This window comes from Hordeum vulgare, chromosome 5H (assembly GCF_904849725.1).
Source record: "Hordeum vulgare subsp. vulgare chromosome 5H, MorexV3_pseudomolecules_assembly, whole genome shotgun sequence".
NCBI classification, from domain to species: domain Eukaryota; kingdom Viridiplantae; phylum Streptophyta; class Magnoliopsida; order Poales; family Poaceae; genus Hordeum; species Hordeum vulgare.
Window position 1 is genome coordinate 497,323,769 of NC_058522.1, and position 24,234 is coordinate 497,348,002.

General features: G+C 45.7%; 3 protein-coding genes and 1 non-coding gene across 4 annotated transcripts; 1 reads left to right on the forward strand and 3 right to left on the reverse strand.

The window, feature by feature from the left end:
* Positions 1–5,447: 5,447 nt before the first annotated feature.
* On the reverse strand, positions 5,448–5,550 carry LOC123400474. Its single transcript, XR_006610737.1, has one exon. It is a non-coding gene; the product is annotated as a U6 spliceosomal RNA (small nuclear RNA).
* A 5,518-nt stretch (positions 5,551–11,068) lies between these two features.
* On the forward strand, positions 11,069–14,015 carry LOC123400029 (ras-related protein RABA3-like). The gene is made up of 2 exons (XM_045094423.1): positions 11,069–11,775; positions 13,394–14,015. Exons 1-2 carry the CDS (start codon positions 11,519–11,521, stop codon positions 13,878–13,880), a joined length of 744 nt encoding a protein of 247 aa, XP_044950358.1. The 5' UTR covers positions 11,069–11,518; the 3' UTR covers positions 13,881–14,015.
* Positions 14,016–14,217: 202 nt separating this feature from the next.
* LOC123400030 (rhodanese-like domain-containing protein 14, chloroplastic) lies at positions 14,218–17,694 on the reverse strand. Its single transcript, XM_045094424.1, has 6 exons — positions 17,386–17,694; positions 17,238–17,284; positions 16,771–16,863; positions 16,227–16,365; positions 16,035–16,137; positions 14,218–14,492 (listed from the first exon to the last, which is right to left on the reverse strand). Exons 1-6 carry the CDS (start codon positions 17,573–17,575, stop codon positions 14,375–14,377), a joined length of 690 nt encoding a protein of 229 aa, XP_044950359.1. The 5' UTR covers positions 17,576–17,694; the 3' UTR covers positions 14,218–14,374.
* Positions 17,695–17,938: 244 nt separating this feature from the next.
* On the reverse strand, positions 17,939–19,367 carry LOC123400028 (2-keto-3-deoxy-L-rhamnonate aldolase-like). Its single transcript, XM_045094422.1, has one exon. The coding sequence runs from the start codon at positions 19,163–19,165 to the stop codon at positions 18,137–18,139; it is 1,029 nt and encodes a 342-aa protein (XP_044950357.1). The 5' UTR covers positions 19,166–19,367; the 3' UTR covers positions 17,939–18,136.
* Between the last annotated feature and the right edge of the window lie 4,867 nt (positions 19,368–24,234).

Below are 24,234 nucleotides of genomic sequence, written 5' to 3' on the forward strand. Positions count from 1 at the left end.
ATGTACGCCTCTCCTTCTGACCTGAATGTCTTGGCCATGACTTTCCAATGTCTATCCAATGTTTCTTGCTGATATTCATCATAGCCGATGTCAAGGTCAAAATCAAGATCGCCAACATGCTCATCGTTCCCATTAGGACCATCAACACCCCCCCTGCAAAATAAGAAATATCACCATGTTCGTCAGTCTTTTGCTATGTTTTCAGTTTTCATGAGTAATTTGAACATGTAATGTAACTTACTTCGCTCATATTTCCTTCATTAGATGCATTTTCATCATCCTCATCATTATCATCATCCTCATCATTATCACCATCCTCATCATTGTTATCATCCTCATTATTGTCATCATTCTCATCATTGTCATCATGTAAGGTTCTCGCCTCAGTGTCACCATCGGTATTTCTCTGTGCAGATTCAAAAGTGTAAGTGGTAATACAATTTGTATGCTAGTAATAATACAACCACATATTTGAAACATACCTGGGTTCCACTTTCAACATAAGATTGATCATCTATATCGTAATCGTCATTGTCATCATTGGCATGCACCTATTTAAATTCAATAGCAATTGTAAGTGTTAATGTAATAGCTTATATTTTCATTATTTATAGTCAACGTACACAACACTTACATTACCACTATATGATTCATCCTGACTCATATAGTTGTGTCCGAGTGATTTATTTGCATTCAATGACGAAGATTCATCCTCACTACTAGAGTCATCGCCAACATATCCGGTGTTGTCTTGCTCTATTAGTAAACCTTTCAATAGGTGTTGTATCAATGTCACAATAAACACTCATACAATGAAATCATGAAAAATTGTATGGATTAAATGAACAAACGTATTGTCCGTCGTCGAAGGGTTGATCGACATCGTTCGACGTCGATGCCACATCGGTCACTGCAACCGCCGGCGTCAAAGCGAAGCGAGAGGGTCACGTCGCCGGTGGAGATGTGTGCGGCGGCGTACCGGAGGCGGCGGAGAAGACGTCACGTGGTGGACTCACGGCGGTGGAGACGAGACGGTGGGGGAGTCATGTCGGTGGTGAAGACGGCGCGTGCTGGACTCGCGGCGTCGGCGGAGACGTGCGGGGGTGAAGCCACGTCGGCGCCGGAGACGGCGGTGGAGACGTCGCGTGGTGGAGTCGCGGCGGCGGAGGCGGGCGTGATGAAGATAGGTTTTTTTCTTTTTTTTTCAACCAAACCGCCGACGCGTGGGCTGACGTGACGTACGTACAACGGACAGGCGGGCGTACGACGGGCGGACGGATGGGGCGACGGATACTGTACAGAACGTGCAATGACTATATTGTCCTTATACGTTTAGTGGGGGGTTGTACCGAAGTGCTTCTCATAGTAGACATGTAATAGCTTATGTTGTCTTAAAAACTCATGCCCAGTGTTTTCTGCCATCAAGTCCCTGCAAGGTGAACATAACATTTTTTCAGTCTATGTTGTGTCTCTTACATTTTAGAAGTGTGGGGGACACAACTGTTGCGATTTTAGCTAAAGAGCATGACAAGTGGGCTAGGTGACTAAGTGTGTATGAACTGAACACAGTCGATCTTACATTCTTGCCTGAGTAACCAACAACAGACAACATCTTTGGAAAAAACAGAACTTGGCTTATCTTCAAATAACCACCTAAAAAGAGTATTAGTCATGTATCATGTATGTCAAACTAATAACCTGCAAAATGAGGCATCATATTTTTCTTGAAGCCCACAACCGAACAAGTGTCAACTTCATCCTATACACTGACATATTTGAAAATATGTACTATACATAGTTGGTACAGCCACTAAAGTGTTGTTGCTTTTGCCATTCAAATTTGACTACATAGGACTAGGACCCAGTTGTATGGAATTTCGGGATCAAATCAAAACTACCTTTCGGCAACTAAGAACCATGTTGACCTATAGTTAAGTTAGTACAATGCTTAGCATGTTTGACCTAAGTATAATCGCATGGCAATATGCAAAATATATTTTGTTATATTTCTGTCCGAAGAGAATGGTTGGGTGACGCTAACTAGACAAGTGTCAAGATGCTTGTATTGTCTTTAAACGAAACTTGATCTGCAGTTAACTTACTTTACATGATGTAATGCTAGCTACAGGGATTCTGTAACTCATGTTTTTTTAAACACTAGCACAATGCACATGCGTTGCTACGGAACCATAAAAGATTGTCGTACAACTATTGCATGGTTTATTATTAAAAAGATAGCATAATTATAATAAAAGGTCTTGTTGTAGGCATAGATGATATTTAAACAACCACTATAGGTCTTTGCGAGATTTACATAACATTTTAAATTTTAAAACATAGATGAATGGTCGTAAGTAATTTGAATGCAAGATCGTGGATTTGGTAGGACAGCGTCTACAATCATGTTGAAGTTGCAATGTGTTCGCTCTCTCCTCCGCAAAAATAAATAAATGTGTTCACTCTCTTCTGTTATGCTATAGAACTGGAAGAATTGGTTGGGCAGAGAAATCATTAATATAAAGGCCATGGTTTGAACTGGAGTCGTATGCATTTATAATCTATGTATTTATAAAAGTGTTATTCTCATATTAGGCTAGTAGTGTATTTGTTTATTTGGGATAGGTCTTACAAAAGTGACATTTGTTTATTCAATCTTTTTAAAAAGCTGCTAGTCTCACATGTGGATAAAAGTGCATTTGTTTATTTGTGTGGTCCCACATGTGAACTCACCGTCAACTCTATCCTTTATAAGTAGGAAAGATTAAGGAATAGTGGTTACATCAGATCTTTATCCCTCTACAGTTGTGTTGGTCCAAAATAATTATTGATTTGGCTGTTACTGCAGCGTCCCATTTCATCTAATGTTGTCGAAGAAATCATTAAGAATAAATGACTTTCTGGCTATATTTTGCAAATGAGAAACCACATGCTGAAGGTTGTTTTGCTGAGGTATGTGCATCTCGTACCCTGCACTCAAACCCTGCTTGTTTTTTATGTTGTTCTTCATTCACTCGAAACATATGGTAGCTTGTCCATCTCTTTGGCACTGTCTGAAAGTTGATTGCATTTTTGTTTTGTTCATGGAGCTAACGTGTAACAATAGGTGCGCATGTCTCTGTTTTTCGCAGAAGCAGAGATGTCAATGAACTCATGTCTCTGTTCTGCAGACGTGGAGATGCCCGTGAAGAGTTGATGGGACAAAATAAATCACATCTGTTAGAAATTAAACCCGAGAGGAATTTTTGAATTTGAACTGGGACCTGCAGGTGTTGATTCAAACTTGAGTCAGCTATGATCGTTGCACTGCTGGTGCTAGAAACAGTTGGTGTCTTGCTGCTCTGTGGCGGGTGTTGTATGTAACGCAATTGTTACATATGAATCAATGGGTAGATGCGGTGGGTTAATAACAAAAAGCAACTATTTATAAATCTTAACATGCAGCACACGTACTTAGGAGCCTAGAGATTTTGGCTGGGGTAGGCGCTTCGGCCTGCTCCCTTGAAAGCACACGTACTATAACTGAACGATGCTTGGTTTCGTTTCTATGAAATGGAGCTGAAGCTGGGAGCCATTTTCCACTAAAAAAACTAGGTATGCTTGTGTAAGATTCATGTCTCATGTCGGTCGATCTCATGTCTTTAGGAGCGTTGTATTGTCTCGATCCTTGTTGGCAATCAAACAAAACTTAATTTGAACTTCATATCTTTCATATATGTACCTATGAAGGATAAGTTTTCGCCTAAAACACGAGTACCCAACCCCATTTTTCTTGTCTTTTGGTTTTCATCTTCCATATCTTTTGAACCAAAAGTTCAAATTAAGTTTCGTTTGCATATTCGGGTGTTGGTGATGAGGGCCTCCAAATGAGTTCCAGTTTGAACATGCTTTGATGATTTTGTAAAGTTTCATTAAGTTTCAACTTCTGAAAGTTGGTAAGAGCAACCGACCAAATTGTAAATTACAGAACTTGCGACCGACAAGACCATAATTCTTAAATTTAAACTCTAAAACTTGTTACTAGCGATCGACAATATTACAAGTTTCATAACCTACGACCAGCAAAATCATAAGTTTTAAAAACTAAAATTTAAAACTTAGTGTGCCCTCGTAAGAGATCCAACGACTTTTTCGATCACGAGGCAATCAGGCGGTTGGCACGGTTGGGCAGATGTGTGCCCCTACAAATTTGTGGGGTCGACACGGCAGGCACACACCGAAACCCCGAGCCATCTGATTCCTCGTGGAAACACTTACTCTGCTCGAATCGTCGATAAGAAGAAACAGAGAACATGAAAGTAAACCCTAGTACGTTAGAACTAGGGTGCACTTTGTCGTTTTAATATTGACGATATTGTAGTTCATGATTGTTTTTGTTAATCAAATGATGAAATCACTATGGTTCTATAAAATATTCTTTACCAAAGCAGTTATCATTTGTTTCGGTTGTCATCTTCATTATTAATTGTCAAATGCCCTGGAGAACGAGAGGTCACAGTTCCTCGAACTTCCTGACTTGTTTGATCGGTAATGGCTCACGTACCAGGGAATCGCTCGACTTCACCCATCCGGGTGTATCCTCTACCTCGCTCCAAATCTCCTGAAGAATATCAAACTTCGGGTTCAGGGAAACTATATTAGAAAAAAGACTTGCATTTTCAGATGGATATTCGGAGTGGTGATACAAGAACGCATCTCCTCTCGGATTGAGTTGCTCAACATAGCTCGAATAACCCACTCATAATATGAGAGGCACATTGCTCGGTTCGTATCAAACTCAATTGTGCAAGTTGTATTGGGGATCGCAAGAGGGTATGAATGTGGCCATCCATACACATGACAAAGATAACATAACTACTCGGTCAAATTGGTCTTGCTATAGCACCTTGAACTTCCTAAAATATACAGGAGAAACAAAATGAAGGACAAAGTGATATACTAAAAGCAGTGTGAAAACGCAGAGACTCGTGTTTTTACACACCATGTAATTTATGAAAATACACGAGGAGTACTAGTGAAAGTAGAGGTAATAAGATGTGCTTTAAAAAAGAGATTATACAATGTAAAAGCAGATATAAGTCATTGCAAAAGAAAAAAAAAACAAGCAGGGTGGTGTATCCCCACAAAATATCAACCAAACAAGTAACGCCGCAACATATACAAGTCCAGAGGCTTGGTTAGTAGAAAAGTGTGTAATGAAAGGTCCTGCTTGTAATAAAGATATTATATGGAACAAATGGAAGGACATAAAAGGCCTGGCTGCATATCTGCAAGATAGCAGGGACCATCACGCAAACAAAAATGTAAAGTCTGGACGCCGAGGACTTGATAAGAAGACAGGGGACTGGTGGAAGGACCTACCTGCAGAGAAAAGGAAGTCCCAGCTGCCGAAGAGGAAGAGCCGGGGGGGCTGTCTGCAAGAAAGCAGGGACCAGCGCGCGAAATCTCGAAAAAATTTGGACCATTTCTCGATTTGTGCGTGTCATCCTTGCGCAGGGGCCATGCTAATCTTCTCTGTATCGTTCCAATTTTATCGGATGTCCCCGAAGGGACGATGAAGATGGAAGCGCGGAGCTTATAAACCGGTCCCGTAGTTTCTCGCTGGGCGAGGTGGTACTAAACCCTCTGCGTTCAGCAAGCACCAGAAGCGCGGGACGCCACCGAGCGGCAAGTGGGCTGTATCCTCGTGCAGGCTGGATCCTCCTCAGCCGGCCCACTTAAGGAATCGACCATTTCTCCCATATGCTCTGCTTCGTGCCCAATTTGAAGAGCCGAGCCGTAAAACATTTCCCGTATGCGTATCAAAATTTGTCTCAAAAAAAAAAATGCGTATCAAAATGAGGGGTTTCTCTCAAATTTTTTTTAAAGAGGTGTGCTCACGTGAGGTTCATGTGCCATGTCGATTGACTCCATGCTTTTGGGGCACGTACGCGCGATGTACCGTCTCGGTCGTACATATATAGTAGAGTACATGGGTGTCGTCCACGGCAGGCATGTATAATATATAGGAGTATGTGGTTTGGTTGTCACGTGAAGAAAGCTGGCGGTGGTTGTTGATCCAGTCAATTATGTCTGTGGACGTATCTGTACTTATGGTGCAGTGCAGGGGCGTGCACGGACTGCTAGTCCAAGTCTAATGCATCATTTTTTAATTTTTATTTTGCGGGTGAAGTCTAATGCATCATTTCATCGGTCGTACTCGTGCGCAGACGCTCCGCCGGTGCAGATATATCTGGCAGCGCATCGAAACGGTTAGCTGCTAACCAACGACGATGTGGTATCAGAAATGCAGAATAATGCAGCGTCCTTGTACCGTTGTACGTGCGTGATTCTATTTTGGTACTACCATAGCAGTAGCTTTGCTACTTTGCTAGGCAGGGCGCGGAGGCTGACGGGCATTGATTTGCCGGCACGGTGCAGGTACTACCATGCCATACGTGATACGTGTATGTATGGATAAGTTGCATAGCATATGTCTCCGTCTCCTTGGCACTAGTGCAGCGCTGTCTTTCCTGGAAACGGCAGTGAGCGGTTAGCATTTGCTTGTTAACAATCGTCGGCAGCTTCAGCGGACACGCGGTGCACGGTCCATGACAGAAACCTGACGGGTTGATTATTCCACCGTGACTGACGGACGGACTAATGCTGTGCGTACGTGACATACACACGCGGAGCCAAAGCGAAAGACAGGGCCGGCAAAGCAACGAAAAGCCCCGTCCCATTTGCGGTCCAAAGTGCGACCCAAAGACTGCAGGCTGTGGCCACCAGAGGAAGGAAAAGAAACTCCGGCAGAGACCCTTTTTGTTTACCTGAGCTCCGGCAGAAACCTTAGCCTGGAAGCGGCCCCCCCCCCCCCCCCCCCCCCACGTTTCTTCGTCCCGCAGATTACTTGGAGCCCAACAACCTAGTTCGTTGGTTCTTTTGTTCGTTTTTCTTCGAGCCCAACAACCTTGTTTACCTGAGCTCCGGCAGAGACCCTTTTTCTCTACGAAGTCGTAGGTTCGAGTCAGAGTCGTGACACCCTTTTTTTTTGCTCTTTTAATCTCGCGATCGTGACACAACAAATGGATCGGCCAGGTTACCCATCCCTGTGCGAAACGCATGCATTTTGAAAAATTAAGTAGGCCGGTCCAGCAGCGAATAGAGTGTGCCCCTGTTGGATTTTTTTTGAAAAGATAATTTAAAACGGACTAGACCATCACACGAATCCCAGTTGACACAATGTGAGGATTTGATTTAGACCGGGATTGCATAGTTTAGGATACAATCAATTGAAATTTCGACTTGGGGTTCATTTCGCCCCGCCAATACAAGTTCAAGGTTTAAATTGGATTTCCCCCATTTTTTAATGAAGGGAGCTCGCCGGCCGGCAGCGTTTTGATTTATTATCTGAAGTGTGCTCCGGCTGCTCTCCATCCTACCTATGTACTCCCTCCGTTCTTAAATATAGAACGTTTTGGAGATTTCATTATGGACTATATATGCAGTGAAATGAGTGAATCTTTATTTTAAAATATGTCTATATACATCTGTATATAGTTTATAGTAAAATCTCTAAAAAAATCTTATATTTAGGAACGGAGATAGTATGTAGCACAAAAGACCGGTACACTACGGCCACCGCAAGAAGGAGCGGTATACTTTTTTGAATTGAAAGAAGAAAAAAGAGTAGTTGTACTGTAGCAGTACGTATCTTTCTGCAGAGTGGATTAATTAGAAGGGATAGTAGTAGTACTGAATTAATAGACTGATTAGTAGAGCACTGTGTAGGGTGCGTGCAAGCTTCGCTTACGCCGTGGTGCCGTGCGGCCACAGTGGACACTGCAGAGAGGTGCAGTTGTGAACCACCGTATCGTACGCCCCCTTCTCCCCTCTCCACTGATAATAAAGCGCGAAGCGCTTCTGCCTTACGTCGTGGTTTTTTTTTGAAAAACTTCCTTTAGTTTTCAATAATTGAACCCGCGGTCCTTACATAAGTGGATCTGAAGAAACGTTTGATATACAGAAAAACGCTTCGTGATGCCCCGACCTGCACCCGAGCCAGAGAGAACCCTACCCGAGCCTTTCCCTCGCCGCCGCCGCCACACCTCATCCCGCTCGCCCTCGCCGCCGCACCTCACCCTGCTGGCCAAGCTGACCTCACCAGTCTTCGCTCACCCCGTCGCCCTCGGCCTCCTCGACGATGGACGAAGCTAAGCTTAGGGACGCCGTGGTGTTGTTGGGGCGGCCCTGCTCGGCGTGGCAGGGAGGCGCCCCGACCGCAAGCGGAAGTGGAGCTTCCCTTGGCGCTGCAGCATCCGCGGGAGCGTCAAGTGCGGCCTCTGCACATGGGTTAGGGCCTTAGGGGTATGGCACACACCTTGGATATTCTTCCTCTCCTCCCCTTTCCACGTGGATAAGTGGTTTGTAGTTTGTGGATGGCTAGAGGTAAATTAGCAGTGAGTATGATTTATCGGTCATGTTATCGTGGAACCTAGAGAAAAAATTATCTTATCCTCTGTAATTAGTTGTCTACACTGGATAGTTTAACCAAATTGTCTGATTGCCTGTCTGGAGTGGATGTGTACAGGAATCTACAGAAAAACTTCAATCGGAGCAAGAGTCGGAGGTGCAGCTGCGCAAGGTCGAACCGTCCACGAAGGTCTTCTTCCTGTGCAACTTGACAACTACAGTAAGACTAGAATTGATGTGGTTGCCTTGAGTAAGCATGCTCATGTACACGGCAAGAGGCAGTATGTTTGTCAGGAGCCCGGCTGTGGCAAAGGTATACCCAACAAAAAGGGGATAGATTTAACATTACACCTTTACTGATACATTAATGTTAGTGAAGTTTCCTATTTACTAGCATTGACAGATTTTCCAGTAATTTTAGGCTCATACCTGAAGTTGACATGAAGTCCCCTCTTTCATCCTGTTCACATGAAGTTGATTGGATCCAGGCTGCTAGGGTTTTCACTGCGCTCTTGGCCTTGCCCCAAGTTTCGGCAATTGCAGATGTGGTGGTAAGCTGTTATAGCAAGCTCTATAAGAGATGTTCCATGTCACCGCCATAAAGAGTTATGCGGCTTACCACCGCTGCATGTGATTGAAGATGGCCCTGGCGTACCTTGGCGAGCCTGGCCTTCTATGGTGGATGTTTGTTTCGTTCAGGTATCAGATCAGGATTTCTTCCATATGGTCATCAATTTAGGCAAAGAAAACTGCATATTGATGGTTATATCTTGAAATTATGGTTGCTCTTTTTGATGTTTTACAGGATGCTAGTTGAGGAGAAGGAAACGATCTATCCGGAGGTCCATGCATCCCGTCTGATTAACGCCCATGTCCAAGACTTTGCCATGCCGGCTGTCGCCGCCTTAACAAAGTGAATCAAAATTTTCAGCCATACCTACCTTTCAATCCTGCTAACCTAACCCTATATATAGCTGAAATATACGTTTTACCAATGGCCATGCGGCCATACGTTGCCGTACACATAAGGATCCATCCATACATTAAGGCAGAGTTTCTTCAGACTCCCTATTCCAAGCCATGGGTTCCCAATGGACACAGAGCCGGATAGCTCACCTGAAGCATATATTATTTCCCTTGCCGACGAGGAACGAGCTGGTCCTGTGTGATTATTGAAAGGCTGCAGAACATGCACAAGTAGGTTGAAAGGCTCGGTCCAAATTTTAGTTGATGACGGATGCTTTAATTACTTAATAGCAACACACACATGTACATGTATGCCAGCGCACAGGTGAACAGATTCAGGGTAAAGGAGCCTCCCCAACAAAGCATACGACAGCCAGGTAAATTATCCCGCATGTTTTTTCCTTTTGGTTATTTCGTCCTATTCATGAAGTCTAATAGGTATATCCGCATTGATCATTTGTATGTTCAAAACCTGATAGCAATATTCATCTTTTATAAATAGCTCCATTAAATTTAATGTCAGATATGTTCAATTAGTAGACATTTAGATGATAATTAGGAACGTGCTGAAATCAGATTTTGATACATTGTTTGTACTCTTTTGGTTATATAAAGGACAATATTTCGGCAGTTTAGTTCTAACTCATCTATATAAATAAATTAATTCGTACAAGATGTGTATTTTTTTGTTTATTATCTATATGCATTAGGAACAATGGTGCCAAATAATTATGATGCACATATACTAGATTCATTTGTTTCTATTGTCCTACTGCATTGAGATAATTTTAGATTTCCAGTTGTTTTGCTTCTTACCTTTTATACTCTCTCTGTCGTCACTTGTGCAGATGAACTGGACCAGTATGTGCAGGTTATCCAATAACTTTTGATACAAGAATACGGCAATTTGATATGGGCCGGGGTTGCTAAAAGAGAACAAGATAGTAAAGCAAAGCAAGGATCAAAAATGTCCTGTTGACATATGGTACGGTAACCCATGTCGACTTGCTAAAGCATACTTGGAAGGGGAAAAAATGAAGCACTAAATGTTTATATATGGGACCAGGCTTTGAGCAGTAGCCACCAACAATTTGTGATGCGCTCTTACATTTTCAGTCTCTTGGAACAATGATATGGCATGCTTCCACTGAATTTCGCCTAATGCAAACATATAGATACAAGTTCATAAGTCAGGAGCAAATCCTTTTTTCGGTCCTAAGATAAAATTTATATTTTCAATTGTTGCATCTATTACCTCTTCTTAGTAAGTTGTTGGTTATTTCCAAGAAGCAGTTTAAGTAGCAAGTTTTCTCGTTTGTTGGTTGTACAACACTAACACTAATTGACAGTCAGCCATGACCATCGCTTTAATTTTATTTTTAGTTTCCTATTATTTTTCTAGCTAAGTGAAATATATCTGAAGCTATTTACACCCGGCGCAACGCACGAGCCCATTGCAATGTGTTTTTTAGTGGTATTATTTCAGGCGTCTAAGTCTATATTTATTTTTTTACACCCGGTGCAATGCACGGGCCCTTTTGTTAGTCAAATTCAAAAGGAAAAACAGACGTAATTGATACAAATATTTATTTTCGAAAAATAAATATATAAGAGAAGAACGCGGCAGGGTGGCCCAACTTTTGCTTCGCGCAGGCAGAGATACCCCCTTCCCTCCAAAAGCAGGACACGCGCGGAACACAACGGGCAAAGGCTGCTGGTGCACTAGAGTAGGAAGCAGTAAGCCTCATCAAAAGCAGTACTGCATGCCATGCCATGCCCTGTCCTCCTCCTCCTCCTCCTCTTCTTGCATGCCACACCAGCACCAGCACCACATCCTAGCTATCTAGCAGCACAGCAGCCACCTCTGCCGGCCAAGCCAAGCATACCGGATAGATAGATAGATAGATATTTTGATTGGGATTTATAGGGACACCTTTTCCCTCACACAGTGCGCACATCACATCAAGAATCAATCTACAAGAGACCATCGATCCATCCATCAAAGGATAACAGGTGACCAACACAGGCACAGGAGGGGGAGCCAGGATCAAGAAGAAGAAGGTTCCTTCAGTCGCTGAATCATAGAGAGGAGGAGGGGGGAGCCATGGTGTCGCGGGGGAAGGAGGAGGAGGCCGCCGCCGGGTGGGAGGGGGAGAAAGAGGGCGAGATCGACTACGTGTTCAAGGTGGTGGTGGTGGGCGACTCGGCGGTGGGCAAGACGCAGCTGCTGGGGCGGTTCGCCAAGGACGAGTTCTTCCTCGACTCCAAGTCCACCATCGGCGTCGAGTTCCAGACCCGCACCCTCACCCTCCACCGCAAGCGCGTCAAGGCGCAGATCTGGGACACCGCCGGACAGGAGAGGTACGCCCCCCATATATATCCTGCTGCCTCGTCTTCCTCCTCCAGCCCGGCCCGGCCCGGTCGCCGAGCTGCTTGCTCGCGGCTGCAGCATGCGATCCTCGTTCCTCGGACATGAAATTCTGGGCGGCCGGCTCACGTTGTTTCAACTTTGAACACACGCACACGTACGTACGTGGCGTGCTGGTCATGTCGTCTCAGCTGCCCGTACCCGACACCCTACCTACACCACAGTCTCTTGTTGTTGTTGTTGCCTGCCACCTAAAGTTAGCTGCATACATGCATACATACATACGCTTGCTTCTTTCCAAAGCTTAGTTTACGTACACACGAGATTGGGCCTGTTGTTTCGCTAATTAACTATTAAGCACAAAAGCTTGCTTAATTGATTAACGATCCCCACATGGTTAGTTAATGGTAACTGCATATATACGGCCAAGAATTTTTTGGGACTTCTTGCCTCCGGATTAGGGGATTCAGTCGACGCACGACTTCGGTCAGCCTCATCTCCCATCACACGCATTTAATCACCAAATGGATCAGCACAGCACCCAGGCGATAAGATGGAAATGCTGAGTGGCGGGCAGCTTTCGTTTTTCCGGGGAAGGCGAAAGCTACGGCTGCATCGAAATGCGACGGCCACATGGCCGGCGATCCTGCTGCTGATGCCGCTAATAAGGACGATTCTTCAGACCACTAGAGCACGCCGACCTCTGAAAGCGATCTCTTCTGCAAAGGAAAAGAAAATTCTACTGTGCCTTTTCCTGGTTTCTAGGAATAAGACCATCGGCGTAGTGGGGTGATCATACATACGTGCCCCGATTTGCGCCCAGATTATCACCTGTTTTGGGACCCGTGCATAAATCAGGAATGAGTACCAAAACTTGTGCTGCAAAAAATCATTTTATGATGTGGACGCTAGTGGTGATTTTTTTTAGTTTTTTAAGACTCTAAAAGCTTATTTGTGCCTATGACTAGAGTACCATTTCTCTACATATTATTCTATATAGTTTAAAACAGATGATGTTTGTTCATATGGTGATACTCTCACACACAACCCTGGTATTACATTTTCCACTAATGCTTAAGTAAAGTTGTAGAAATATCAGACTGCAAAACTGTTTATTAGTATTATTTTGAAAGAATAAAACTGTTTATTATCTCTGACAAATACAATATTATTGATATATCGAACTAATCAAAGTATACTTTTATTAATTGGTCGTCAAAGGTAGAATCTGTTTATCGATGTGGCAGCCACACGAAAGCTTCTATTTTCTGGAAAAGAAAAACACCACATTTGCGGAAAACAAGAAAGCATGAACAGTACCGTGCTTAATTCTAAAATTCTTTTAGGACGGCTTGTGTGTTCAAGGGTCAAAACTGAACCGGGAGCAAAGTGCAGGGTTTCAATAGTCAATAGCGGACTTGTCCAAACCAAAGAATGTTAGACTGTTTCCAAACAAACCCTGATATGGGTGGGGCCAAAGGAATTTTATTGACAAATTCTAGCACGTTGATAAGTTGCAATATGATGAAATGTTTGACTGGTTTCCTTACAGAAAAGCAGTGTGTGCGTGTGTGTAACTGACGGTTGTGCATGCGCGCGTGTGGGGATCAGGTACCGGGCGGTGACGAGCGCCTACTACCGGGGCGCGCTGGGCGCCATGGTGGTGTACGACGTGACCCGGCGCGCCACCTTCGACCACGTGCCCCGCTGGGTGGAGGAGCTCCGCGCCCACGCCGACGGCTCCACCGTCGTGGCGCTCGTCGGCAACAAGGCCGACGCGCCGGCGCACCGCCGCGAGGTGCCCGCCGACGAGGCCGCGCGGTTCGCGGAGGAGCAGGGGCTCTTCTTCTCCGAGGCGTCGGCGCTCACGGGCGACAACGTGGAGCGCGCCTTCCTCGCGCTCCTCGAGGAGGTCTTCGCCGTCGTCTCCCGCCGGGCGCTGGAGCTCGACGAGGCCCGCCGGACGCGCAACGGCGACGGCGACGGCGACCGCGGCCAGGCGCTGTCGCTGAGGGGCACCACGGTGGACCTCCACGACCCCATCATGGAGACCAGCGCCATGAAGAAGACCGCCTCCTCGCAGTGCTCCTGCTCGTGATCGGCACGTAGCTTTCGTTCACACCATATTACATTACACCATGCGATTTCTCGATAACAGAAGAAGTTTAGACATGTAAAGCATTTGTTTTTGCTGTACATACATTGTGATTGTGATAAGAAATGGTTGGATGCATCTGCCTCTTCATCCGTGAGACTCTGGGACTGAGATTTATAAGAACTTCTTTTTTTCCCAATGCATTTGCTCACTGACAGGGCTTGTTACTTTGTTAGGGGTGCATGGGATTCGCATGAATTTCGCAGAAAACAGCAGCTCAAATCAAACAACAGTGAGCCTAGGTTCGACATCCGAGAGAAATCTAGCGACCGGCAAAAAGTTGGATGTCAAGGATATGAATTTTTTCTCAAAACTAGTGCGGACAATTTCATCCGTAACGCGCATCATTACAAGTACAACTCATTGCAAACTGCAGTTGTATGAACAACGACAATGGCGTAGGAGTAGCAACTAATAACTGACAGGTACTTTCCTGCTCAATCTTCCTCTCCTTCAGAAGGCAGGTCTGCCTTGAACCATGTGTAGAGCCCTCCATCCAGATGGAACACGTTCTTGTAGCCGTTTAGGACCAGCAGGTATGCCGCTATCAGAGACCTGCCAGAGTCAAAGCATAATCGACGAGTTGAACATCTGTGCTCACAAGTTTATCTATGAGTAATTGTCTACGCAGAACGACGCATACTTCTAAAAAAGACGCTGTTTTCTTCTGAAAGTTGCAATTCAAGAACTAGAAAATGATCTGGCTTTTCAAACTACGGGAATGGAAAAGCTGAATGACAATTCTCCAGCTGCCATCATGAATTTGCATCGATTATTAAATTATAAGCTCATAGCATTGCAGATGCAAGAACTTAATACTGCTGGTTCTCAACTACGTGATTTACCAGCCTGGAAAAAAAATTCTAAATCCCAATGGTCAAACACATCAAGAAATTAGAGCAATCCAGAAATGGGGGAACAAAGCATAAACTAGCAACTGTGATTAACTACCACTCAACAAGTACTAGCCCCCTCAACTTTGCTGCATATGGATGTGCAGTACGGTATGGATTGAAAACTGTGTCTGGTCTTAGCCTGACTGAATATGCTCAATGTAAGCACATGCGCGATACTGAATTTGGTACATTTTTATACACAAAATAATTTGCAGATTTTTTAGGAGAGAATGCTGTCAGCATCCGTTCCTGAATAGTTTTTTTTTTCAAACACTTACGAAAGACGACCGGTAGGGGAAGAGCTTATATTTTTTTTCGAAAAGGAGGTTTAACTCCCGGCCTCTGCATCATATGATGCACACAACCATCTTTATAAAAATAGTTCTTGTAACAATAGCAACAGTATACAAAAGATAAACAAGTCCAAAACATAACTGACCGATAACAGGATTACATGACTCGATACGTAACCTATCATTGGATTGCCATCCAATCCGATTGAACATATACTGTGCTACGGTCTTCCAAGAGAGACGGAGACCGTAGCAGAGAGTAGGGAAGAGCCTGGTGGCATTTAATTAAGAAGAGGCTGCCAGAGACTGAATTCTAGCAGTGAATAAACCAGAGTGGTTAATTCCGCCCACTGAGATTCGAACACGGGTCGGCTAGAAGATGACACTGCCCTCCCACTAGACCAAGAGCGGACAGAGAGCACATCCACAAATATCATTGTTTCTAATACTTGGCTAATTTTATTGTTTGAGTAACTGGACCAATTTACAAATATCATCTGCTTAATATCTCAAAGAATCATCTATGCTTGTTCGCAGGATAATACATTAGTAATAGAATTGAAAATCAGTCATGACCAATCGACCACCAGTGTTGACAGTAAGAAAAATAGCTAAACAAAACCCACGGTAGAAATAAAGAGAATGTTTAAACAGCGAAACGAATTTCCACTGAGTAACAGAGAACCCCGACAACAGAGATTATCTTTTAATGCGATTATTGGTTAACCATAGTAACAAAATATGCACAGATCTCATATCACGGAAGATGGAAGAAATTTTTCTTAAGCCAAATCACATTAATAAGCAGTATTAGCAGTCAGCACCTTCATGACAATTGGAAAAGGACCGACAATCCATGGAAATAAAACAAGTTTAGCAATAAATAATATATGGGCAACATAATATACCTTGATTGCTTCCCATCAGGTAGATTCTGTGTTGGCTTCATTGTTCCTCCTGCTGAACATGCTACAATTATCTTTGAATCTTTATTAAGTTTTTCTTCAACGCCTGCACAAAGATGGCATATGCGTCTGATTGCCGGTACATGTATAAATGGTGAGGACGCAGCAAACAGAAGTACCGAACATGCTACATACTTTTTATGAACTCAGGATTCTCTTCTGTTCCTGCAAATATGCCAAAGAAAGCAAATGCTGCCCTCCTTGCAATATCCCATGCTGTCCACTCCTTTATTAATCTGTATATTTGTACATTAACAGCACCAGGTGGGTGAGCCTGCACAAAAATAAACCCATAAGTGTGGTGCAACTTTCCGAGATTAAAATATAAAATTTCATCATATGAAGCAGCACATACTATATGAAAACAAACTTTGACGTTTTTTTAGGCATCATTGGAGAGGATTTGATCACTGTTAGCTGTTTAGGTACTACCAAGCAGACTTTTAAATTTATGTTTGGCTACTGCAACAGCAACATATATTATATCTCCAGTTATTACAAAATTGTGAATTGTATTCAGCATAGTGTTGTCGATTCAATACATCATCATTGATACACACACAATTTGCTTCAGCTATCATTTCGGGCTGATAAAAGACACAAAAATGATAAGTAGGCAACAATGTAAAAGTAAGCTTCTGCCTAAACCCAAGAGCTTGAGACAGCAACTATAAGGTACCTGTTTGAACTCTGCTTCTGGTCTGACATCAAGAATTACAAAGTTATTTTCATTTTGAAGGCGGAGTGCTTCCTTCACATCCACACTACGTACCTGCAAAAACAAACAGGAGAAACACCTCTGATGTAAATGGTGGCTGCTAAGCATAGAATGCTCATCTTCAGTCAACAGTAAATTAAGCCAATAAATATATGAATCAACAGGAATAGGTAGATAAGTCCTCATAAATGTCAAAACAGGGCCTATTACACACATACTCCCTCCGTCCCATAATAAAAGAGCGCTTTTTTACACTAGTGTAAAAAACGCTCTTATATTATAGGACGGAGGGAGTAATATATAATTGTTCTATGCATGCATATGCTACTCTAACCCTCTTCATAAGACTTAAACGTTAAGAAGCCCGCAGCAACCTTCATATACATTTAATACAAAAAATATTGAGCAGTCAGAATGATGGTTATTACCCGCTTCTCTAATAGGAGTTGCCGTTTGATCTTCCATTCTTCTTCAGCTGCAAAAAAGGGGGGGTAAACATTCCAAGATAGTATCATGCATAACAGAATAACAAACAGTTCCATATCAAGTAAAAGGAGCCAAGCATATTCACAGTACCTGGAGATTTCGCAGTCTTAGTGGCAGCACATGTTATCCGCAGTGAGCGCACACCATGCGTCCGGTAATGTTTTGCAGCTTCTAATGGGCGCCACGAATGACCAGATGAGAAGTCTGAGCAGGAGGATATCCTTGACGAGCAAGGAAGGTTGGCTTTCACTACGGAGCTAGCTGTGATCATCGTGGTCATGAGATAAAGAAGAGCAAAAACTTGGGGGGAAGAATCAGAAGGGAGCTTAGCTAATCCTAAGGCTGCACCTGTTGCTGGAAGGAGATATTTTGGGATGTGCAAGTGTCCAAAGGACCTAAATGGTTCTGGATGGGATGTGCCAGCATATCTGAACTAGTGGTTGAGGTTGAGCAAGTGTTGAGATTGACAATCTGGAGTCTGGCTATGTGGCTTACCCTGACCCCACAAAACAAACTCACCAACAATCTTTTATTGGAAAAACTTACCACTGCTTTTCTCTTGCCATGAAGTAATTTCTGATGATTGGCTCATACAAATTTCTAGCTTTTCACAAATAAAATGGAGCAGAAGGACACAGCAGCATTTCACTAAAATCCAACTCTTTATTAGGTACTCACCAATTACCACCTACGAATGGGAACAGTAAGGTGCCCAAACAGATTGCCTCCTAAAAACCAAATCATCGACTAAACAAGAGTACACCAAAATCCAGAAAATGGAGGCCCTAAAAGTTTCAGTTCAGAACACAGACAAACGAAACCACCACCAGTTCCCCAGTGCTCATTCACTCCAGTATCCATCTTCCTTCTCATCCTCCTCCTCGCCCTCTGCTTCACCAATCTCCATTGACGCCTCCTTGAACCGCTTGACATCCTCCAATGCCGCCTTCCGGAACAACCCAATGTCCACTGCACCTGCAACCATATGGTATCCCCTATGCTTGAGCTGCTCAGGTGGGTCATTGGGCATCGCAAACCCACCCAAGTAAGCCGCATTGGTCCCCGGAGCAGCGTCCTTCTTCTTCCTGGCCTCCAACACCTTCCGCTCAGCCTCCCTCAGCGCCGCTCGCACCTTCCTGTTCCCGGGATCCCACAGGTACCCCATGCTCGCCGACAGGTCGAGCGGGCCCATCTGGACGACGTCGACCCCTTCGACGGCGGCGATGGCGTCGATCTCCGCAACGCCGGCCGCGGTCTCGACCTGGCAGATGATGAGGGTGTCGTCCTCGCAGCGGGAGAGGTAGGAGTCGTCCAGGCCGTAGGCGGATGCGCGGACGATTGGGTAGGCAGCGCCACGGACGCCGCGGGGCGGGTAGCGGCAGTGGGATACAGCCTCCGCGGCAGCGGCCGGAGACTCTACGGCGGGGAGCATGAGGCCCGCGGGGCCGAGGTCGAGCGCCTTCTTCGCCCAGACGGGGCAGGCCTCCGGGAGGCGGAGGACGGCAGGGGTGCGGGCGGCGTCGAGGGCGCGGAGGCAGGCGAGGGCCTCCGTGATGCCGCCCGGCCCGTGCTCCATGTCGACGACCACGTAGTCGTAGCCGGCGAGCGCGGCGATCTCAGCGAGCGTGGGGGAGAAGGAGAGGAGGAAGAGGCCGTAGAGGGTGTCGCCCGCCGCGAGGCGGGACTTGAGGGACGGGGCCGGGGCGAGGAAGTCGGAGGCCGCGGAGGCGGAGGCGGAGGCGGAGATGGCACCGGCGGCGCGGGAGCGCCTGCGGGGGAGGACGGAGAGGCGGAGTGGGGTTCTGGGCTTGGGTTTCGGCGCGGGGAGGAGGTGGGAGACGGACGTGGCGGCGGTGACAGAGGCGGCCATGTTGGCCGATCGGCGGTGAGCGGCGGCTTTGGTGGTGGTTTGGGGGATCTGCGACTGACGGGGCCGGCAGCGGCGGCCGGGGAGTGTTGGGGGAGTGCGACTGCGGTGACCGAGCGTCGTGTCCCTTCTCACGTGCCGCGTGGATCTGGCTCGGCTAGATCCGTGGAGCAGAGCTGGCCAAACGGGCCGGCCCGGCGCTCTGTAATCGTGCCTGGCACGGCCCGGCCATCCATGGTTAATAGCCGGGCGTGTCGTGGTAGCCCACGTGCTGCAGCCTGCAGCCCAAGCACTGATAGATGCTAATCGGTCCTTCGTTTTTTGTCAGTTGGGATTTTTTTTTGCACAGGCATGTAGGCCCTTTGTTTTTTGTCTGTTGGGATTTTTTTTTGCATATTTTACTTACGGGGTTGTATTAAACATATATAGTACATATATAAAGAATATCAACAAGTTAAACGGGTTGTGATGTGTCGATCCGCGTGCTCAGCCTATCGACCCATGGTGCGTCACATGTCGGGCCTGGTCTGTTTAGCCCGTGTCGTGCCTGGCACTTGGCGGGTCGTGCTGACGTGTTCATGGATTGGCCTATTCAGCCAGCTTTGCCATGGAGCACGCACCTATGGGCGCCTGTCGTCAGATTTTACGGTCCTTGCATCCGCTGTGCGATCTATCATCCAAGCAAATCTTCAACAACTCCCTTTTCCCAATAAAAAAAAATCCACATTACTACGTGAATGAAATGACTGGTTTACATAAGGACATGGTCAATGGACTGCCTCAAACCTGTTGTACCATTGTCCACTTAGGCTCATATGCCATGTTGGGCAAAAGGTGGTCGTCGTGCAGGTCATGGTGTGACCTGCAGAGGAAGTTGCTGTTTCATGAGACAAACCGAAGAGAAAGGAAGGAGATAGAGGAGAAGAGAGGGAAGGGAAGTGAGAGATGGACACAACATTTATTTGGTGAGCACACAACATATTGGCTCCACAAAAGGATGGCCTCGTGCCTTGGCGTTGAATGAGACAAAATTAACGAGTAGCCTCATCTTCTTGAATCTAGGTGGATGTGTTGGGACACCGGCTAGGTGTTGCCCCCATTGTACATGTCCTAAAGGCAACTCCAACATCGCCGGAGGGTTTGGTCCATATGTGTCCATTTGGATTGAAACAAAAAAAAAACACTAGTCCAATGTTGTTACGCCCAAGATGCGACCCTATCATTAATTTGGCACGAAGGCCTCGTTAGGGTTAGAAGCGCATCTCGTCGTGTCGCAAGAATGGATATCGTTACAAGTACATGTACTGAAAAGATAAGATATAAATAGAATTGGCTTACACTCGCCACAAGCTACATCAGAGTCACATCAGTACAATACATAATCATCATGAAGAAGAGCAGGGTCCGACTACGGACGAAAACAAACGAGAAAAAATAAGAACGACGTCCATCCTTGCTATCCCAGGCTGCCGGCCTGGAACTCATCATAGATCGATGAAGAAGAAGAAGAAGAAGAAGAAGAAGAAGCAACTCCAAATGAACAATCAACGCGCTCGCGTCAAGTAACCTTTACCTGTACCTGCAACTGGTGTTGTAGTAATCTGTGAGCCACAGGGGACTCAGCAATCTCATTTCCAAAGGTATCAAGACTAGCAAAGCTTAATGGGTGAGGTATGGTTAAGTGGTGAGGTTGCAGCAACGGCTAAGCATGTATTTGGTGGCTAACTTACGAGCACCAGAAATAAGAGGGGGAAGATCTACGCATAACGGACGTGACTACTGATGATCAAATGAATGATTTTGAACACCTACCTACGTCAGACATAACCCCACCGTGTCCTCGATCGGAGAAGGAACTCACGAAAGAGACAGTCACGGTTACGCACACAGTTGGCAAGTTTTAGTTAAGATAACTTCAAGTTATCTAGAACCAGTGTTAAACAAAGTTTCCACGTTGCCACATAACCGCGGGCACGACTTTCCGAAAAGATTTAACCCTGCAGGGGTGCTCCAACTAGTCCATCACAAATTACCACGAGCCGCATAGAAATCCTCAATCACGAAGCTCGCGATCTCGTCGGATTCCTTAGTGGAAAACCTCAACTCTGAGATTACCCAAAGCATCACCGGAATCCCGATTGAAAGGACGTGGATGTCGCCTAGAGGGGGGGTGAATAGGCGCTGTAAAATAATTAAGGTTTAGGCTTGAACAAATGCGGAATAAAACTAACGTTTAATATGTCAAGCACAAAACCTACAAACAACTAGGCTCACCTATGTGCACCAACAACTTATGCTAAGCAAGATAAACAACTAAGTGATAGCAAGATATATTACAATAAACAATATGTCTATCACAAAGTAAAGTGCATAAGTAAAGGGTTCGGGTAAGAGATAACCGAGGCACGGGGAGACGATGATGTATCCCGAAGTTCACACCCTTGCGGATGCTAATCTCCGTTAGAGCGGTGTGGAGGCACAATGCTCCCCAAGATGCCACTAAGGCCACCGTAATCTCCTCACACCCTCGCACAATGCAAGATGCCGTGATTCCACTAAGGGACCCTTGAGGGCGGTCACCGAACCCGTACAAATGGCAAACCTTGGGGGCGGTCACCGAACCCGTACACGTGGCAACCCTTGGGGGCGGTTACCGAACCCGTACAAATTGCTCGAGGCAATCTCCACAACCTAATTGGAGACCCCGACGCTTGCCCGGAGCTTCACACCACAATGATTGAGCTCCGAGACACCACCAAGCTTCTAGGATGCCAAAGCATCCGCGAAGAACAATATCTAGGGTACTAAGTGTTGGGGAACGTCGCATGGGAAACAAAAATTTTCCTACGCGCACGAAGACCTATCATGGTGATGTCCATCTACGAGAGGGGATGAGTGATCTACGTACCTTTGTAGATCGTACAGCAGAAGCGATTAGAGATCGCGGTTGATGTAGTGGAACGTCCTCACGTCCCTCGATCCTCCCCGCGAACAATCCCGCGATCAGTCCCACGATCTAGTACCGAACGGACGGCACCTCCGCGTTCAGCACACGTACAACTCGACGATGATCTCGGCCTTCTTGATCCAGCAAGAGAGACGGAGAGGTAGAAGAGTTCTCCGGCAGCGTGACGGCGCTCCGGAGGTTGGTGATGATCTTGTCTCAGCAGGGCTCCGCCCGAGCTCCGCAGAAACACGATCTAGAGGAAAAACTATGGAGGTATGTGGTCGGGCAGCCGTGAGAAAGTCGTCTCAAATCTGCCCTAAAAGCCCCATATATATAGGAGGAGGGAGGGGGACCTTGCCTTGGGGTCCAAGGGATCCCCAAGGGGTCGGCCGAGCCAGGGGGGAGGACTCTCCCCCCCCAAACCGAGTCCTACTTGGTTTGGTGGGAGGGAGTCCTTCCCCCTTCCCACTTCTTCCCTTTTTTTTCTTCTTTCCTTTGATTTTTCTATCTTGGCGCATAGGGGATTGGTGGGCTGTCCCACCAGCCCACTAAGGACTGGTGTGACCCCCCCAAACACCTATGGGCTTCCCCGGAATGGGTTGCCCCCCTCCGGTGAACTTCCGGAACCCATTCGTCATTCCCGGTACATTCCCGGTAACTCCGAAAACCTTCCGGTAATCAAATGAGGTCATCCTATATATCAATCTTCGTTTCCGGACCATTCCGGAAACCCTCGTGACGTCCGTGATCTCATCCGGGACTCCGAACAACATTCGGTAACCAACCATATAACTCAAATACGCATAAAACAACGTCGAACCTTAAGTGTGCAGACCCTGCGGGTTCGAGAACTATGTAGACATGACCCGAGAGACTCCTCGGTCAATATCCAACAGCGGGACCTGGATGCCCATATTGGATCCTACATATTCTACGAAGATCTTATCGTTTGAACCTCAGTGCCAAGGATTCGTATAATCCCGTATGTCATTCCCTTTGTCCTTCGGTATGTTACTTGCCCGAGATTCGATCGTCAGTATCCGTATACCTATTTCAATCTCGTTTACCGGCAAGTCTCTTTACTCGTTCCGTAATACAAGATCCCGCAACTTACACTAAGTTACATTGCTTGCAAGGCTTGTGTGTGATGTTGTATTACCGAGTGGGCCCCGAGATACCTCTCCGTCACACGGAGTGACAAATCCCAGTCTTGATCCATACTAACTCAACTAACACCTTCGGAGATACCTGTAGAGCATCTTTATAGTCACCCAGTTACGTTGCGACGTTTGATACACACAAAGCATTCCTCCGGTGTCAGTGAGTTATATGATCTCATGGTCATAGGAATAAATACTTGACACGCAGAAAACAGTAGCAACAAAATGACACGATCAATATGCTACGTCTATTAGTTTGGGTCTAGTCCATCACGTGATTCTCCCAATGACGTGATCCAGTTATCAAGCAACAACACCTTGTTCATAATCAGAAGACACTGACTATCATCGATCAACTGGCTAGCCAACTAGAGGCATGCTAGGGACGGTGTTTTGTCTATGTATCCACACATGTAAATGAGTCTTCATTCAATACAATTATAGCATGGACAATAAACTATTATCTTGATACAGGAATTATAATAATAACTATACATTTATTATTGCCTCTAGGGCATAATTCCAACAGTCTCCCACTTGCACTAGAGTCAATAATCTAGCCCTCACATCACCATGCGAATTACATTGTAATAAATCTAACACCCGTACAGTTCTGGTGTCGATCATGTTTTGGCCGTGGAAGAGGTTTAGTCAGCGGGTCTGCTACATTCAGATCCGTGTGCACTTTGCATATATTTACGTCCTCCTCCTCGACGTAGTCGCGGATGAGGTTGAAGCGTCGTTTGATGTGTCTGGTCTTCTTGTGAAACCTTGGTTCCTTTGCTAAGGCAATGGCACCAGTGTTGTCACAGAACAAGGTTATAGGATCCAGTGCACTTGGCACCACTCCAAGATCCGTCATGAACTGCTTCATCCAGACACCCTCCTTAGCCGCTTCCGAGGCAGCCATGTACTCCGCTTCACATGTAGAATCTGCTACGACGCTTTGCTTGGAACTGCACCAG

Excerpts from the sequence above, each read along its gene's own strand:
- LOC123400029 (XM_045094423.1), top strand. The coding sequence starts at position 11,519 with ATGGTGTCGCGGGGGAAGGAGGAGGAGGCCGCCGCCGGGTGGGAGGGG. Across the intron at positions 11,776-13,393 it reads GACACCGCCGGACAGGAGAG|GTACCGGGCGGTGACGAGCG; the intron begins GTACGCCCCCCA and ends TGTGGGGATCAG.
- LOC123400030 (XM_045094424.1), bottom strand. The coding sequence starts at position 17,575 with ATGACCACGATGATCACAGCTAGCTCCGTAGTGAAAGCCAACCTTCCT. Across the intron at positions 17,285-17,385 it reads TAAGACTGCGAAATCTCCAG|CTGAAGAAGAATGGAAGATC; the intron begins GTACTGTGAATA and ends CCTTTTTTGCAG. Across the intron at positions 16,138-16,226 it reads GAATCCTGAGTTCATAAAAA|GCGTTGAAGAAAAACTTAAT; the intron begins GTATGTAGCATG and ends ATCTTTGTGCAG.
- LOC123400028 (XM_045094422.1), bottom strand. The coding sequence starts at position 19,165 with ATGGCCGCCTCTGTCACCGCCGCCACGTCCGTCTCCCACCTCCTCCCC.